At 40.1% G+C, this 19,206-nt stretch overlaps 1 protein-coding gene and 1 long non-coding RNA gene across 18 annotated transcripts in view; one reads left to right on the top strand and one right to left on the bottom strand.

The window, feature by feature from the left end:
- Mtd (TLD domain-containing protein mustard) overlaps positions 1-19,206 on the bottom strand; it is a 331,444-nt gene that overhangs the window by 44,099 nt on the left and 268,139 nt on the right. For 9 of the 17 annotated variants that reach the window (XM_076803624.1, XM_076803626.1, XM_076803623.1 and 6 more), the window contains 10 exons: positions 16,787-16,944; positions 16,301-16,687; positions 16,014-16,217; positions 15,574-15,930; positions 15,065-15,216; positions 13,950-14,120; positions 12,664-12,830; positions 10,309-10,344; positions 8,598-8,760; positions 902-1,127 (listed from right to left, as the gene is read on the bottom strand). In XM_076803624.1, the coding sequence (XP_076659739.1) occupies positions 902-1,127; positions 8,598-8,760; positions 10,309-10,344; positions 12,664-12,830; positions 13,950-14,120; positions 15,065-15,216; positions 15,574-15,930; positions 16,014-16,217; positions 16,301-16,687; positions 16,787-16,944 (2,021 nt within the window). Of the gene's footprint in view, positions 1-901; positions 1,128-1,742; positions 1,961-6,816; positions 7,083-8,597; positions 8,761-10,308; positions 10,345-12,663; positions 12,831-13,949; positions 14,121-15,064; positions 15,217-15,573; positions 15,931-16,013; positions 16,218-16,300; positions 16,688-16,786; positions 16,945-17,028; positions 17,227-17,785; positions 17,906-19,206 lie in introns of those variants that run through there. The other 8 variants (XM_076803614.1, XM_076803618.1, XM_076803617.1 and 5 more) reach the window with 7 other exon arrangements.
- LOC143363038 (uncharacterized) lies at positions 1,026-1,721 on the top strand. The gene is made up of 2 exons (XR_013083719.1): positions 1,026-1,149; positions 1,488-1,721. It is a non-coding gene; the product is annotated as an uncharacterized LOC143363038 (long non-coding RNA).

Raw genomic sequence — 19,206 nt, 5'->3', positions numbered from 1 at the left:
AATGAAAAATCATCGGCCTTCAAAAACAGAAGCTTTGGGACGAAAAGATGACGAGAGAGAAAAATGGGATGCGTGTCGATAAAGAAAAGAACGATCCTGAGAGTACGGTGCAATGGGAGAAGCGGAACGATGATAACGCTCCTCTGCATGAACGATGAGAACCAAAAAGTGAGGCGAGATGCGGAGCACGCGTTAACTGCACCCACACGAGTGCTCGCGAAATAAAACTGTTCACTGCCCACGGTGTTTTAGGAGTGCGAGAAGATGCGAATGAAGTGGTAAATACGGTGCTATCATGATCGAACGTGAGAAACTCAATCGTGTGATGTATGAATGGTGGTCGAGTGATTTGACGTGGCGAAGCATTAACACGCTGAAGACTTGCAACAAGTTCAGAAGATTCATCGTATTTCCCATAGAATTGTACAATCTTTTTCAGTAAAATACGTAACTCCCTTTGCAGTGATTTCAACCCTTTGAGGAGGAATGCCGACGTCGACATCAGGATTGCGCATCAAATCCCCGAATTAGCGAACAAAGAACGTAATTTTTTCAAATTTTTAGTACACAATGTTTTAAAACAATCGCCGCCGCAAAGGGTTAAAGAGCAAAAGCTGAATAATTAGAATCAGAAAAGAAGACGGTGTCTCTGACTCTTAATTATTTAAATCAAATGTTTCTATCGGATTGAACGTTCCTCTACCTCTTCGCAAGAGACCAGTCATTTCCGATACCAAAATGGCGGTGCAGTAGCGTGGATTCATTACCATTTCCCCATTCGTTTTCGTACGAAATCAGAACATTGGGTCTTCAGCGTGTTAAAATTGAATGATTCGAAGGCGAACGAACGCGTCGATGACGATAATCATCGGAATAGGAGAGTATTCGACTAAGTACTCACCTCCCACGATTCCCTGGTCAGGTCGGAGATTTCGTCGCTATCTTGGCGCGTTTTGCCATCCTCCGTGGACTCGCCCGGCTCTCCAGCTTCGTGAGGCGACAATTCTGGGGACAGATCCGTGTCGGTGTCCGCCAGGATGTAGCCCCGTTCCCTCCAGTAATTTTCGTCGAGTTCCCCATAGAGCGACGGCACCCACGCATGGATGAACCTGTAGAGGTCGTCCACCCTGCGAGCAACAGAATACGCGCGTATGTAGCAACCGTCAAATGTATACAATTTTTCATAATGTGTACAACTTCTAAACATTCGATAAAAAATCATTTGAGTAAGAGATTAGAATAAAGGAGATATCAACTCAATCTGACAGATAGTGTTGTTGACAAAGATTCACAAGTTTAATTATTTGTGTACAGATGAGCAAGAAGCAGAGTACATTCAAAGGTTTGTATTTCATGAACAGATTCAGAATAAGCAAATGAATTACGCTATGCTATATTTAATTTTTTTTTTTGCAGAATTGATAACGGATATCAAACAGCGATCCATTAGTCGTAAAATAATTCCTCTTTATCTCTCATTGTTTCAGAGAAATGAGTGACGTACCGACACCCTTGCGTGTCACGAGGTGTCAACGCGTTATTAGTTTGTATCGTGTTTCGTGTTTCGAAACAATAATCAATCTACCGCGCTGTCCCAGCCATTGTTACGTTAATATTTAAACAAACATGATAACGAAATTTATTTAATGGAGAAACTCGCGAGGTGCATAATTTATGTGCAAGAGCTACAGGAGTCGTAGTATTAGCATAGTCTGATTAACATTGGAAATTGTGGCATGTACCTTCGATGGACGAAAGGTACGATGTGCCTAACCGTCGGCGACACATGTTCGTTGTAAACGAAATTCACAGCGTTGCCGACTGCACTTAGAGTCCAGTTCATGTTGTGATTATGGCGTTCCGGTATCGATACGCGTATATTCGATTGCAATGTCTCTTGTGCAGTGCAACGAAACCGGCTTCAACTTTCTCCAACGATCTGTCGCGTGTGTCGACGACCCTGCAAGGACGTTTCCTACTTCTGAGACTGCTGCCAGCGCGTTAATCCCGTTTCCACCGTATCTCTCGCGAACCTAACCGATCCGACTATTTTTACGCGATACAGGCTGCACTTCGAACGATAACCAGGGACCGACGCGTTAAAATTAGCCAGGAACGAGGATTTCACATTCCAGATTTTCTTTTCTTGCTCGCAGGACCTTCGGGGGCACGCTTGCAGACGATTATGAAGATTCATAGTCCTCCCCGACGATCCGCGAGATGGGTAATTGAACGGGGACCTGTCGCTAGCCACTGTTTATCTTACTTATTACTTCTTGCTAGTATTTCATGAGTTAATCGCGGACGCAACTTGGCGCAATGTGGCGAAATAAAAATGTCAATAAGGCCCTCGTTTTGCTAGTAAATTTGTCAAACCAGCCACTCTCCGATAAGATAAACGAACAAATACATCTGCGTTCCGGTTTCGAAAAGTTATGATCTATCGGTCTGCCGAACCATCGTCAATACAATTATCAATTACGAGTTATCTGTAACGAGAAGTTAACAACAGTCGACTCTTTTCCTCTTTTTTTTTCTATCCAATCTGCGTTTTTTCGAACGATATTTTTTATAGTTTACGAGATTGTAATAGACGCTTGAAGGACTGCGATGACATCGATGACGCCACACGTTTCTGAAGCTTTGAACGAGTTTCGGCGGGAGTGTAGTTATTTCAACCTTGACCCACGTTATTCTCAGAAACTACGGACTTGATCCGTTTGTTGTTTTACACATGTATTCCACACGTCCGGGGCTATAGTCGGTACTAAGATTCTCTGAACATGACAAAAGTTTCTATTTTTCTCGGCTAGTCAAAGCCTTAAGAAGCAGGAAATAAAATAGTAATTTAAATGTATTTGTTTCTTTTTAAATGAGTACGACAAATATCAAAAACCTTGGTTCATTCATTTCAAACAGAAGCAATTTCTGACGAGAAATTAACAAGTTTTTATTAAATGAACTTTAATTGAAATTTGTTTAACTGTTTCAGCTTGAAAGTTAAAATTTTCACAGGTCGTTCTGAAAATACGAAAGTCTATATCTGAATAAGAAAGTCCTTTTGAAGAAAAAAAGATATAATAAAAATAATTCTAGAAATATTGGGGAGAATTGAAGAAAAGTTTTCTGTATTTTATTAGTTCGTTGTCTGCGATGAAACTCCACGATGGATAGAACAGCGTGCGCTGGTGCTCCAAGAGAAACTATCACAACACTCTGACGTAATCGAGAAGAATCCAAACGTGACACTGGTTAGAGTCGCACCGGTTGACTGAGAGAAATTAGCAAAATGAGTCACCGACGGACTGTCTGTAGTCACGACAATTACCTAAGCTGGTGTAAGTGTGGGTTGCGTCTCGTGGTTTGCAAATTTCAATTGAGCTATCTCGCTATTTTCCGCGGAATCGCTGGCATAATAATTTGTGCCGCTAGCGACGCAAAACGTTCTGTTAGGAACGGTACTAATCATTTCAACGATATGCTCGTTGTTTTTATCAAAGAGAGATCGACAGTATCGAACAATATAATCGAACAGAAGATTATACCACGCACAAAACCAAGTGGAAAATGCAAAATCGAATTTACCGATGCTCACGAGATAATCGACTGCGAAACCACTTTCGCAGCCCACGCCCGTTTTCTAAGTAGAAATGGCCAACCATGGACAGACATGCTAGTCTTAAGCTGTGACCGCACTGAAGCAGCAACTTTTCGTTGTCACTTGTTCCTTTCTTCTTCTTTTATAGCTTCAAAGTACATAATGTTTTTCAGATACCTATGTAAAGATCTTACAATAATTTTTAATTGAAACATGATTCAGGTATAGATTGCGGATTTTATGCATTTATGACAAAACTGAATGAGCGAAATACAAAACCTTGAAGATATTAGCAGAATTTAAGAACACCATTACACTATTTCCTACTTATTAAAATGATATTTTCTTACAATTGATTTAGAAAATTTTTATTTTGCATGAAGTCTGCTCATGAAAACTACCGAAAAATTTGGATATGTTTGTGTGTTAGTTTGTCACCACCAAAGCCATTATTGCAGAAAATACAATGTGGCTAAACTTTAATTTAGGGGGTCACAAATTTTAGCCTTTTTTATATAATCCCGTAGATTTTGACGAGAATATTCAAAAAATCCAAGTTTTAACGTTATACAGGGTGTCCCGTAAGTGGTGGTACAACCGAGCAGAGGATGATTCTACATGAAAAACTGAGTTGAAAATATAGAATAAAATTTTTTGATACAAGGCTTTGTTTTCGAGAAAAACGAGTTTGAAAATTTATCTAGTGCGCGTGCACTCGGCTTACTTGCGGCTCAACGAGATTCGAAGAACGCTAATTTTTCAACAGGATGGAGCACCACCCCACTACAGTTGCGAAGTAAGACGTTTTTTAAGTAAAAATTATCAGTGGTGGATCGGTCGCGGTGGCAGAGTAGCTTGGCCGCCACGATCTCCGGATTTGTCACCGTTAGATTTTTATTTGTGGGGTCAGGTGAAATCGATTGTGTATCGTGATGACATAACGAGCATCGAACAATTACAACGAAAAATTGTGATAGCGTTTGAACACTTAAAGCAACATAATAATTGCACATTACAAGAGGTTCGAAGGAATTTAATACGACGAGCACAATTATGTCTACAACAACGTGGACAGCACTTCCAGCAATTTACTTCGATTTATTCGATGTATACAAGCCTCGAAAACCTTTGCGAAAAAAGGTTGAGGTAACTCAGAATAAAGTCCGTTGAGCCGCAAGTAAGCCGAGTGCACGCGCACTAGACAAATTTTCAAACTCATTTTTCTCGAAAACAAAGCCTTGTATCAAAAAATTTTATTCTATATTTTCGATTCAGTTTTTCATGTAGAATCACCCCTTGCTCGGTTGTACCACCAGTTACGGGACACCCTGTATATTCACTGGTTCAAAAGTTATGCGTGTTTAAAGTTGAACGATTTCAAGCATTTTTGACAGGTAAGGGATTTTTGGCATTTTCTCGTAAAAACCTACAGGATTATATAAAAAACATAAAAAATGTATGGTCCTCTAAGTTAAAGTTTAACCTTCAATTTTAGTAGACTTCACTGTTTTGTTGGATCGTCGATGAAGAGTGGAATCTGTATAAACCACGATACTACGAATCTACGACACCACTATTATTATACCAATGATATTTTTCGCGATGACCTTCTAGATTCTAGACCGTGCATGGAAATGACTTATCTATCGGCAGCGTTCGTCACGTGTTAGCTATCTCATTATTATCAATGCGTTATCAAGAGCGTTTATTTTATACAAACTGCGTCCATAATAAAACTAAAGAAGTTCCGGAAGTTCTAGTTTCATATCGAAGGTGTACATCATAATGTAGGTTGAACACATATGTATCCGATACCAAGGATCAGCGACAGAGAATATACAAACGATTGCATCACGGATGTTTACGGATGTGCAATTTACGCGAATTACAATGGAAAGCAAATTCTATGAAACGTTCCGCTAAAAATAGAAACCGTATTATACTTTGCTAAACACGTCTGCCTGACAAGTTCTGCAAAATTGTAGAATACGTCAAATTTGTGATTCGCAAATGATAAACACACTGATAAGTTTCAGCACGAAAACATTGCCACCGAAATTGTACAGAAGATAAAGAATTGTACGGCAACGTTACAACGTTGCACGACAGAATACTGTTCGCAACAAACGTGTTGCTTGATGGAAATTTTTGCGATCACTCACGAAAATCCAGATTAGAGTACATTCGTATTAACCTACACAAACGACAGCGTTGAATAAACAGACGCAAGTGTACGCGCGTAAGCGATAAGACGCTCGAGTTTATGGGAGTGACGAATAATGCAAACTTATCTCTCGAAAATCCTGATTTCTATCCTTAACTCGGAAGAGATAAGCGGGAATGTCGTGCCCACTAGATGCAAAATATTGAGAAGACATTATGTACTCTTTTCCAGCACAATATTTCCACAAAAATTGTTCACTGTTGCTGGAACTTCTTGTTTTTAAAAAGAACGTACTAAAAATGAACGTAGACAATTTTTCTTGGCCCATTTAAGGTTAAAATCTTGACGTTACACTTTGTTTGGTCTTTTCAAGTTCGACTACTGGATTTCATTCAATTTTTAGAGATACAGTGGCTCGCGAAAGTATTCGAACGCTCACATTTGCGATGTACAATTACCAGCAATCCGTTGAATCAATTTTCTAAAAAGCTCATATATTTTTCAAAATTACACAGTGCATCGATAAATGTTTCCTGCTTGAATCATTGAATTTCTAAATTCGCGCATTTCAACACGTGCAACAACGAACTAGGTATTAGAATCAATCAGTTTTATCATAGCCCCGAGTACGTCACTCAATTAATTTCTAATTGGGTTTATATAATCATGAGCCTTCCCCCTAGCCGGTTACATAATTTCAATCGTTTCAGTTCGAACCTTACGCTCGGGAATTTAAAAATTCGAGATTTATGAAGATTACTCTTTCAACGTTCTCGCGTCGTAACAAAATTCAGCGAATTCGAAACACCGAAATTCAGATAAAAAATTCAAAGAACAGTGTCCCTAATCAGCTGCATAAACGTTGCACCGGCGTAAGCGTTCGAATACCGGCTTACACGAAAGCGGTCTAGCTCGCATCGCTTGGACACTAATTGATCGGATCGGTGTGCGGAATCATTCCGTTCTGGTGTCGCAACGATCGACATAACTGCTGTGGGCTACAGGTGTGAAACGGTGGCTAGCAGTGGACCGGCTGCTGACAACGTCCCGTTACCTAATCTCCGGGACACGTGACGGTCAACGCGCGGTTCGAATCCTCCACGAACTAGTTCGGCTCGTGTCCGACGTTGCGATCGCGGCGAACGACTATTTATACAGCGTGTAACTATAACACGACGACGCGACGCACCGAGACCGCGAGGTACCACCGGACGGCGTTTTTCCGTGGTCGGGCACGAAACGAGCAGGGTCAGGCACAAGCAATTCAGGTGTGCGCGCTCCCGTCGCGTTTTCTTTCCGCGGCCAGACTAATATCGCGTTGGCCGGCCACGGAGCGGAAATGTTGCGGGAGACGCACACGTTCGATGATACGCGAACGCGACTTGAGCTCGCTCGTCACGTGACGCCACGCTCGGTTCACGTGTACACGTTAACACGTTAAGGCCGCGTATCGAAATCCGATCGGACAACCGTCTCGGAAACACGCCTCGCACCGCGACCGTGTCCCGGCAACGAACAATGAACGTTCCGAACCGTTTACCCCCTCCCCACCCTCTTACATCGCTCCCATGACCATCCGAACACTCGTCGGTTTATAAACAAAAAAATGCTACATCACTGTACGCTAAAAAGTAGTACAGTAGACTCTGTGCAGGTAACTGCCGGCGTATCATTTTAGCAACCAGGCCCGTATCCTAAAAGATTGGCTTCAATTACCCCCTCCCGATTCATTTACTCCTCCTCCACGAGCATCGGGACACTCATTGGTTTGATAAACAATGGTATAGCACGATACGCTAGAAAGTGGTATAGTAGACTGCAATAGAACGGATTCGTTTAGTTTGCAGCATTTCATTCTAGTATCCACAAATTGTTGTACCCTGACAGATTGGTTCCGAACCGTTTACCCCCTCCCTATGTCTTTAGACCGCATCCTCAAGTATAAGAACACTCATTCATAAAGAAAATGATATGGCATGATATGCTAGAAAATAGTGTAGTCATTTTGCGTAAACGAATAATTTAGACATTTTAGATTTGTATAAATATTGGTCTTTTGTAACCGAATGGTAATGAGTAATTAAAAAATTTTGTTATGAATTTTATTCTGCCTCTTGTACTGTGAGGGTAATGAAAAAGTGGAATTGGAAGTTCTTAGCTCTTCCCACGGTTCCATATATCATTTATCAGCCACGCCCTCTACTATTTTATGTAAGGAACGAGTTACAAAATCTGCTGTAACATTTTTCAAATAAGAGATACCGTTATTTTTGTCTTGGAATATTCTATACACTCACAAAATTTCAATGAAATCAATAAACAAGGATTCTTGTGAGACGAAGAATGTTGAATATCTAGTTAATAGTCAACAGCCCTATAAAATAATGTTACGTCTACAATATCATTTAGCTCTGCTCTTATCTTTCTTAACTACTCCCATTAGTATCACGCATTATCTAAGTCTACTGTTATTTCATAAAAAAACCATTTATAAATTGTTGTGTCGAAACATCTTTCTTTATTTTGTGTACCTTGAAAGGTTGAACCCTATTTGCCTTGAGCGTTTGTATGTGAATAGGATATATGTACAGTAATTCTTGCCTTGGATAACATTATCAATCTAGAGCATTTCATTCAAATCGGTAAATAAGAATTCGTTGTGTTTCTTAGTGAAAGGTAAAGAAGTTAGCTACCTGAAATACACAACAACGCTACGCCTACTGTGTTGTTAGCCCCGCCCATATCTCCTTAACTTCTACCACTAATCTACATCCGCGTCAACTGTTGTTTCGCAGCGAAACAACTTATAAAATCCAGTGCGAAAATGGAACTCACCTATCGCGAGGCACACTGAACCAGTATTCAGGTCGCAGTTTCTTCTTTCCGTAGCTCATGATGGGTGTGGACCGTGGGATCTTCTTGTCCTTTGGTCTTCCAGTTCGCAATCTCAGGTACAACGGTGGATCCTCGCAGGAACGGGCTGGTCGCGGTATAAGCTCTATATAATTCGACAGAAAGATTTAATATAACACGTATTCACCAACTCTAGTTCATTTTCTGTCTCTAAATCTATTGCACGATCTGATTCTTTTCAGAAACGACTTCAACACGCCGTAACACACCTCCAATTCGGCCAAAAGTCCATTCTATAGAATATTCACAGTGCGGAGACAGATCTCCCCGTGTGCTATGCGCAGATTCGATTAACAGAAAAAAAAGAAGGGGAAAAAAAATTCGTAAAAAGCTTCTCCCGTAAAGTATCAAGCGTTACATTCGGAGTTATTACTTGGAACAATTCATCGTCATGGTCGCACAAACACAAAAATATTACAGGAGCACAATATGTGGCATGGATTTGGGATTGCAGAAGAGACAAAGGTTCGTTTCGATTCACTTTTTTCCTTTTTCTCGGCAAAATGCTTAAATTTCATTGACACTAGCATATTTTCACGAATGAGCCGTGATGGGCGTGGTTTAAGGCGGGGCAAAGAAGAAGCACGACCCAGCCTCCATTCTCTGAAAATCCATTGATCGCCGAGACAAATCCATAAAGCTCTATCGACCACAGACATTCGCAACATTGATATCATAATAACAATACGTCTATATATAACGCAATTTAACCAAAGTCTTAGTTTAAAACAATCGCTGTAAACAACAACCTTACCGCTGTCAACCCTTTTATGTACATATACCGAGAAAAACGAGGGTAACGAGATAAAAAATAAACCTTAACACTTCTCACAGCAAATTCCAAATTCCACAATGTACAAGACAACATCATCGCAGAAGATACACGGAAAAGAAGTGTATTAGGTGACACTTGTATCGTGGCGAGTGCTCGAAATCGGCGACCAGTAGTCAGCAGCAGGTATATACCAATACATACATAGGTGAAGTACACAGTGTGCAAGTGCAACGGCAAAATCGAGCGCAAGGTGAGAGGAAAAAGTTTCGTGGATCGCATGATAAATGAACAGAAACAATGTATACTTCAAGGTAACGATACAGCGAGAAATAGTGGCCATATAATGAGATGATCCAAACGAAAGACATGCGTGGTCGAAAGATAAGCATCTTTTAAGATACAGAGCATATCCGCAGATGAATTATCTTATCGAACCCCTCTCTTCTCTTTGGAGACAATTCACTGGAGGACAGTTTTTGAAAGCTCAGCAACAATGCAAAAATAGATTTAGGTCCATTTGACAAGTTAAGGCTTCCTGAAATTATTTATTTTTTCACATCAGTTTCAGTAATTTTAAAATGTTGCTGTTATACAAAGCTTTTCTGCATTATTTGCATCGATGACCGGTTCTGAAAATTTTGGAAACGCTAAAACTAGTTTTAAGCTCAAGAGTTCTACAGTACAGATGATAATTTTAATTGAAATTAAAAAGGGCTGTTTGTGGTTTCTTTATGACAACTTTCTCACAGTATAGTTACCTCGAAATGTACAAAAGGTTGGCGACCCATGGGTGAGTTCTAGCGAGGAGGTGATACACGAGGGGTAGAAAATAAGCAAGCTAATACTGTATGAACCTACCGAGGCCTTCGAGTTCGGGAAAATTAGGTGCTTGGACTAGAGGGACAACAAAAACATATGACATTACTGCATTAGTATGAATAATGGTCGGCAGACTAACGGGCGAAACCCCTTGCGTTCCTCGGGCATCAACAATTTGTACATATCGGCGACTACTCTGTTAGACGCAGGAAATGAACCGAAATTTGTTGAGACGACAAATGTGTGTTTCGAGTGGAGCAAGAGGTTTCAATATCTTGGAGATACGACAACGTCTCCGCTTAATTTAACAACAATGAGATAGATAATGAAAAATACTCAGCTTGGACTCCGGGTGTCTGTTGGGACAGCGGAGTCCAAGCGGAGAGATCATGAGCAAAAGAACTATTTCCCGAATCGAGAGATTAAACTTGATAAAAATATAGAACTGGTAATGACTAGATTGCGGATTTTATTCGTTCACGGTGTACTCGATCGTTCAAGATTCAATACAATAAAAGATTAATTGTATTTGATCAGTTTCCATAGATTCTTTCATAAAATCAATATTTTGATGCTAGATGTTGTAAAGTAGTTCGCAAAAATCAATATTTATGACTGAAGAGTTCATCAGCCCTGTGAACTCTGCTATAATTACCGGCTTCTTTTTTTAGTAAAACATTTATAATATTCCTGAAATGCACGGCAGAGTACAAGAGGTGAAACTAAAAATAATGAAAGCTTCTATTGATTTTATTCTTCGGTAAATAAAATGGAGACTCTTGGAAATTAACCGAGCTTTTGACTATCCCCGAACTCGTAAAATCTGCAGTGTAGTAATGACAAACGAGCGAAATTTGAAAATATAGAAAATATCGAGACTACGTTAACATATAGTAAAGAATAGAAGCGCATTTGGTCACGGATTCTTTGGAATCTCTTTTCTGTTTGTCAGAGAATGATAAATGTGTTCGTAATTGGTTTTTTTGGTGTTATTATTCGAGATCGAATCCAAAGGCGCTCAAAAATTCGAAGAAAGGGATAATAAATGCACTAGCAAAGTAACAGATCGTTTAAGAAGCCGTCTATACATACGAGCGAGTGCAGTGCGTGATATGTAATATTCCCGTTTGCCATTTTTATTGCCATTTCGTTTTTATGTACTCGTGGCTACGTGTAATTAATTACCATATTATATCGATCCCTTGGGAACGAACACTCTTTACCACAGTGGCGTGTTTCATGTATGCTGGGCAATCTTAAGAGAGTTGGAAAATTTTACAAAAATAAGTTTCCCCATTACTTTAATTTCGATAGTTAATCCCTCATTTTCTAGTCGTCTCTTTTGTAGAACAATTTGTAAAGTATTAATTACTACCAGGGATACTTCAGCAGTCAAATTCTATGCAAATTATAGTTATAATTTTGTATCGTTACTAATGTTTTTTAATCACCCTACAGAATTATCCTTTCATCAGTGTACTTTATTATTCTTTTATTCAGCGTGATAACGATCCCATGCACAGAAAATACGCCATCTAAGAAATATTCAGTGTACCGGGTGTTCCATTTTTCTATGCAAGCAGATGCATCTTGGTATAGATATTGACGTTAAGAAAATTCCACAAAACTGTTATTATTGCGAGCTGAGAAGAAGTCGGTTGGACAGAATGCGGAAAGGGCGCGCCCCGAGTCACTAGGTCCTAGATCGGCCCTAGCGAAATATTGGTTACAGCGGTCACACATACTACGTAGCGTGTGCCTTCAAAGCCTAAACATTGGGACTACGGGAGCATCGATGGTGGGGACAGGCGCGTGCCGAGCGAGAGACCCCCTTATCTCTGTGCCGTCGCAAGTGACTTCTTTTCAGCTCCCAGTACATAATAGTAAATGGAGACTTCTAGAACACCGAATACAACTAAGTGAATAAAAAATGCAGTCTTATATAAAACATGATTTCACATCTTCTCTAATGTCCGAAGATGTTCCTCTTATTAATTTTCTACTTTTTCATAGAATATTTTTTATTCTACATACTGTATACCACCTTACATTACAAAAAATATTGTATGTTTTATACCCTGTTGTACTGACATCTTTGAGTTGAAGATCTGCTCTTCCGAATACATTCTTTCACTTAGTACATTCGGTGTAGCCTAAATCTCAATCATTTTCAACCCAATACGGGTTCGATTAATTTTAGGTCAGACGATCCAGTAAGTATTACCAAAATACATCGACCCACAGCTTGAAAAGCAGACTACCCCGTACAAAAGAAAAAGTAGTCGAGGTAAAGGGAACCTGTACGTGTCCACGATTATTGAGTCAACCATTCCGGAACGCCTAGTGTCGAAAATACGTCGTTCATAACAGGGCCAACCAGGTCCAGATACCTACTGTCGAAACTGACGAACAGTTCAGGCATGTCATCGACGGAGACCATGCTACGGTAGTCCAATCGTGGCGCCGCTGTTGAAGTTTTGCTGCCTCGGCTGCTGTCAACGCTGCTGCTGCCCGAGGATGTTAACGGCTGTTGTCTGATGAACGTGCCAACGGAGGACCGTCTGAAAGGAAATCGTAAAGCAAGTTAGCGATGCGACTTCGAACATGACTGGCTGGCGCGTTCGAAACTACAGGCACCAGGGATGCCCATAATTTCGACACGGCAATTGTGTTGCAACACATAAAATAGTAAAGAACATCGAATTCAGGGGTGGGGGGGGGTGGGGGATGACAACATTCAAAAAGGTAAACATCGTATCGTCCAACGCATTGTACGGCGAAATAAAGTTTAGGTGGCTGCTCGGGGTTCTCATACTAAAACGCTGTGTTCGTTATCTGGTGATGGTGTGTTGTTTGTAAGCGGTATTTCATATATTTATATTGCATATTTGTATTCTCATGGATTTATAGAAATATACAGGATGTCCTAAAAATGTTGTACTTCCTTGAAAGGGATGATATCTGGGGACGTTTGAAGTAACTTTTTCCTTTACAAAAATGCTCTCCTCGGTTTTGCTAAGAAGTTATTAACGAAAAACATGGACTAATCAGAGCGCGGCAACAGCGGGCGAATACCGGTTTGACGGCAGGTCCCGCTGTGCGTAGCGTTGATAATGGCTGTTCCGGAATCTGTCCATTGTAAAGAGAGGATTTTCGCGAAGGAAAATGTTGCTTCAAACGACCTCAGGAATCACCCCTCTCAAGGAAGCACCACATTTTTGGAACACCCTGTATATATATAAAACATATAAATGTATATAAACGTATGTTGGCAACATGTGTCACGAGATCAGTGGTGGTGGCAGAGTTTCTGAAAAGTAAGTAACGTTTACCTGAAAGCGAGAGCAAAGAGAGCTGACCTGAAGCCAGTGGAAGGCTCAAAAGAAAAGTAAAGATCGAGTAGCGAAATAGGGGGTGAGTGTGAAGCTTGATAGAACATTGGAGACTGCCTATGGGAACGTGACTAGACTGGAGGAGACGTTGGGCGAGCTCAGGTTACGGGCGAGGAGAGTTGGAAGGGTGTATAACACATAGAGCATATCAAATATTGTTAAATGATAAATACAGAGAGCCGGTTCGAGATAAACGAGAATGGAGAACAGCAGGATCAGAAAAACGGGAGGCCAAGAGTATAGTAAATACAACAATTTGCTGGTTGATGGAACCGGGCCCAAACTCACCCCATAAGCCCTCCTGGACCAGGTGAAAACTGAGGATTGCTGGTGTCCTGGGAGAGAGAGGAGGCGGTAAGAGGAGGTGTTCCTCCAATCCTACCGCCCCCACCACTCTCTTCGCTGGGAGTTTTAGCAAACAGGCCCGAGCTAAAGTCACTCACCAGGTTGATCGGCGAGCTTATATCCACCACCATTACATATTCTTTGTTAGTTACATTAGAAACGACAGTAAAGCTTTTAATTAAACACACAGATTTACCATCACAGTCTAGAACATATCTTCTACCTCTACTACCTTCGTTTCATTGAGCCACATGTGATTCATAAAATGTGAACTCCCTTGGAATTTACAATTTATTTCCAAGAAACAAGTTAGTACATATATTTTGCTAAAATATTTTGCCACCAATGGGAACTTATCATTGAAGCTGTGTTTACATTTTATGAATTACCCAGTACAGGAGAGTAATACTTTTCCGTGAGCGTTTCGATGAGAGAACAGACTATGATGGTATTATATTATCGACGACAATCTCCGGACTTTACTGGAAGTCTTGCCTTCTCTTGGTTCGTTTACTCCGTCCATGAAGAAAAAGAAACTAACAATATATAACGCGTATCGCAAATGCAAATAAGCCGCTTGTTTCTAGACGTAACTAATGAATATTCTATATGTTATAACCAATGGGAGCATTCATGGTAAAAAAAAAAAAACGTTCGTCGAGTCGGTGAAATTGTCAGTAGCATGAAAAAAAAATATTTTAAAAAATGTACGATATAGCTTAGTTTTATTACGAACAGCCTCTGATATCGTATCTATGTTAAACGTTCTAGAAAAATTCAGCAGAAAGCGGTAACACACGTGATAAAAAAAAAAAGAAAAGACATTAAAACGTTACGCCATGTAAAGGAGGGTCGAGCGTCGGAACTAATCATTCCTGTACATGACAAATGCGAAAGTCTGGTTTCGAACAATTGTTAGTCACTCTTGACACGGATGAATAGAAAAAGTGAAACATAGAAGCATATTAATTAATTTGAAAATAATGTTAGTACAATGTAGATTATTTAAAAAATTGTTAGTAAAAACTCTATAGAGTAAAAGTAGCAAAGATTATCACCTTGAGAAAACTTTGCTGAAGACGGACGAATGATGAGAATCCGCACTGTTCGGCAAGCTTGCAACTTTATCAGATCCAGACTTATTTTCATCCTCCTTCTCACCAGTTAATCCTTCCATCCATGATAATGGATATGACAATCTCTTTAACATCTAAAATAGAGTAAAATGTCAGTTCATGTAACAGTAACAGAGATTAAGAACAGTGTACTAAGAATTTTGTCCTAGTTAGAGGCGTGCGAGAACCAGAAAATGTAGAGTCGGGACGGGTTTTCGAAAATTTCGGGATTTCCGAGCATATTCAGGTTCTCGAATGTATCGGGATTCTTAACAATTTTCGGAATTATTCTTCAGAATATTCGGGATTCTCGAATATATCGGGATTCCCGAGGATATTCGAGAATCCGATTAGTCTCGACTCGATACCTCTTCGACCGTGCAGACCATCACGTACCCGACATTTTCGGGTTCTCGCACGCCTCTGATTGAAAGTATTGATCCCATTGTTACCTTATTCCTACGAGTCTCTTGTTTATCGTCATCCTTGTGCTCCTCATCTTTCTCGGGTTCTTCCGCATTACTGTCTAAGCTAAAAGATACTGAACTCGCCTTTTTCCTGCCATTTATAGCAGAACCACTATCTAGAGTGTCAGTTGTAACGTTCGTCGGGGCAATAGTAATAGGAGGTACCCAATCTGAAGATAAGACAATATCTGCGTCTGAGTATACTTTCTTTGAGGGGATAGGTAAAACTACTGGGAAAGGGGGATTAGGGTCACGAATGTCGATACCAGAGTCGTGGCATGACAATTTGACTAGAGATCCTTCTTCGTCTTCGGCATTCGGCTTCGTTTTCGCGGGTTCGATCTGCAAACGATTAAATTATTGTTTTTATACCATTTTATAATAAACGAGAATCCAGTTAATTCCAATTATAAGCGATAACCAACCTTGTCAGAATTTAATGAATCTTGTTGTTCATCTTCGATCGATAATGTACACCGATCTTTACTGGGAACTGCCCAATGGTGGTCAAGCATTGAACGTCTACGTTCCTCTAATGTCCTAATTGCTTGTCCACCATCAGACTCCTCTTCTTTAGTCTCTTTCTCCTTCTCTTCTTCTTTCTCTTTGGTTGTCGTAGTAGTTTCTTCCTGTGAATAAAAACAATATTATTTAGCAATTACCATACTTGAATTCAATGAAGAGGGTACAAATATACTTAAGAACAACATACAGTTTGAAGATTAGTAGGTGTGACGAGCTCTCTCTCAAAGGCTTTTGGAAAAGCATCTCCATCCCTCTCTGCGCAGCTGCACACGCTCTCATTATCGTCTGTAGTTAATTCTGGAAAAGTTTCGTCCTTTCCTGGTGATTGACTTTTGTCATTTTGAGTAGGTTTCTTCATGTAGTAAATTTCTGGTTTTTTGTCCAAGTTTCCTGACTCTCTGTGAGAAGCACGCATATGTGCAATGTCATAGTAAATCGCAGCATTCACTATGAACTCCATTGGTGCAATAACACCATACGATTCGGCTCCATGCTCAATGACGAGTCGATCCGATACATTGGGGTCAAACATCACTGCATTAGGTGTGACTAACAGGACTCCGCCAATAACACCCTGCACACGAGTAGTGAAATTAATTGATTAGAATCTTAATAGCAATAAAAATCATTTGGAAGCAAAGTGAACATAAATTAAATAATATATCATCTTTACCTGACCATCGGTGACATGGCGAACATCAATTTTCAAAAATCTCTCCTTGTATGGTTGTTCTTCTTCTTCTATAACTGCATTTGAAATACCGAGAGGTGTTTTTACTCGTTCCATATGGCCTGGTTTGGGCGACACAGGCCTCAAGTTGTCCAAGAGTTCTATAAATGGCAACACGAAACATTAGAACAGTGTTCATAAAACGTTAATACACAATATTTTTAAAAATTTTCAATGCCATGCACCCATGTTAGATGAAATAAATGTTACTTCAAATATATTTTTCCATAAATTATTAAAACGTTCTCAGCTCTTTATATCTAAATTGACCGAGCTTATAGTACATGATCGAAATCCTATGTAATGGCCCCGAATTCGATGAGAATATAGAATGAATGCATAACGACGACATTCGTGCCCTGCCTGACGTGAAACCAGCATGCATCGCGTGTTTCCTGACAGCGCACAGGTTATGTTTTATATACACAACGACGCCATGTTGGCTGTCGTGAGTTTACATCGGGACGCCGATCAGCTGACGCATCATAATACGTGCATATACGTAGATACATATGTATATGACAAGCTACAAAAAAAAACAGCTTCATAAAAAGTATAATATCAGGTTATAAAATTGAAACCTGTGTACAATTAAACGAGTTTATGGCGACCGCGGCCATGTACAAACTTTATTTATATCCATTATGTATGTATGTCATTTCCACAAAGTAGAATATAACGGCCATGTACTCTTTAAATTTCCATATTCAAAATCTCTTTTTTTATTAGAGTGATAGATACGGTAAAATTTCAGAATATTTACTGAAAAACATTATTTTTAGCTAGAAGTGCCTGTCTTGAAGATAAATTGAAATATTTTGGATGAAGCGTGAGGGAAACGTTTGAGATACGAACAAGCTGAAAAAATGAAGGATGCAGGAGATAATCCAACTAGGTTAAATCGCGCTTATCGATTAAACCGTCTGTCAAAATTCGACTCACAATCAGTATAGGTTACAGAAGCAGACAGAGGTAGAGAGTTAAATACACACAGGGCTCGAAGTTGAATAGAAAAAGAGAGACACATGGACCATCCGGAAAATCGATTCCAGAATTCTCTTCGTACCACGTACCGTGATCACATAAAGCTGCACGGTAGCGTTACATAAACCCAGACCATTTTTTCGTTTACAAATGTGCACTTTGCTCATTTGATCGCCATAACTGACCGCGCGCGTTTTCTGGAATTAATTTCAGACACATTGCAGACACAGCTGTGCTTCGTTCGCATAACGTGGCGCCATCCAATGACGAGGTACGTTATCCATTTTTGCGATACCCTGTAATTCCCGAAAGAATTCGGGGACGATAATCTTAATTGTGACTGTTCATTCGACTCCCAGAAACCCTTAACGTTTCGATTCCTTTATACACGATGTTACGTGGATCTAGCAAAGAGTCTAACTAGGTGAAGGTAACGAAAAGGATTCTTATGTGAGCATAAAAGCGCGTTACGCCACCGTCAGAATTTGCTGACGGTTTATTGGCGGAAAATCGTCCGGCCGGAGAAATATTATGGCGTGTCATTAGTGCGAAGTATACATGCCTTGAATATACGTGTACTCGCAACCATACTGCAACTAGTGCAGCCCGCCAGCCGTTATCTATGTGGCGTGCGTATGCAATAGACAGCCATTAATATTCGATACGACACTTGGCCAGATACAATCGAGACCCAATTTATCTTGATATTTGGCCAGGTGAGTCAATCCGATTCACCTGAACGCACCGCGCCACCCACTGTTCCATTATTCATAGAGGTGTGCTCACGTCAATTTTGCTTTCGGTTTATGGCAACCACGCAATAAGACGCCTCGATATACCGACACCTAATTACGCGTCGCTGGAACGCGCGCATTAATTAGCTACATTTAGAAGCGCCAGCGAATTTTCCTTATCGCAGAAATTTCGTTTGCCGCTATAAATTCTAGTTCCGCCTTTCACTGTTAAGGACTTCGTTTTATCGAAACGCGTGCGGTATTTAAATATTCTAGGCATACCTGCTGCTCAAATATTTGAAGCACGATGGTTTAAAATACTCGAGTGTGACTAGTGCTCTAAAATATTCGAGCTTGAAGAGTACATAATCACTTTAGGGTACTTAGGGTATCAACATTTTTCATATCCTTGAATACCAAGAATACTCAAGTATCTACAGTACTCGAGTACTCAGAGTAACAAAATACTCGAATGCACTGACTGCTAGAATATTTGTATTGTTTAAAGTACTTCAGCCTGCAGCGTACGCAACTACTACAGTATTTGCAGTATCCAAATATCTAAAATCCTCGTGTAACAAGTAAAATCAAGTATCTGGAGTATTTAGGTACTCAGAGTAATTAAGTATTCAAGTATCTGGAGTA

The sequence above is a fragment of the Halictus rubicundus genome, chromosome 18 (assembly GCF_050948215.1).
Source record: "Halictus rubicundus isolate RS-2024b chromosome 18, iyHalRubi1_principal, whole genome shotgun sequence".
In the NCBI taxonomy this organism is placed as follows: Eukaryota; Metazoa; Arthropoda; class Insecta; order Hymenoptera; family Halictidae; genus Halictus; species Halictus rubicundus.
The sequence above is the reverse complement of the archived record's forward strand: the minus strand, read 5'-3'. Positions and strand labels throughout refer to the sequence as shown.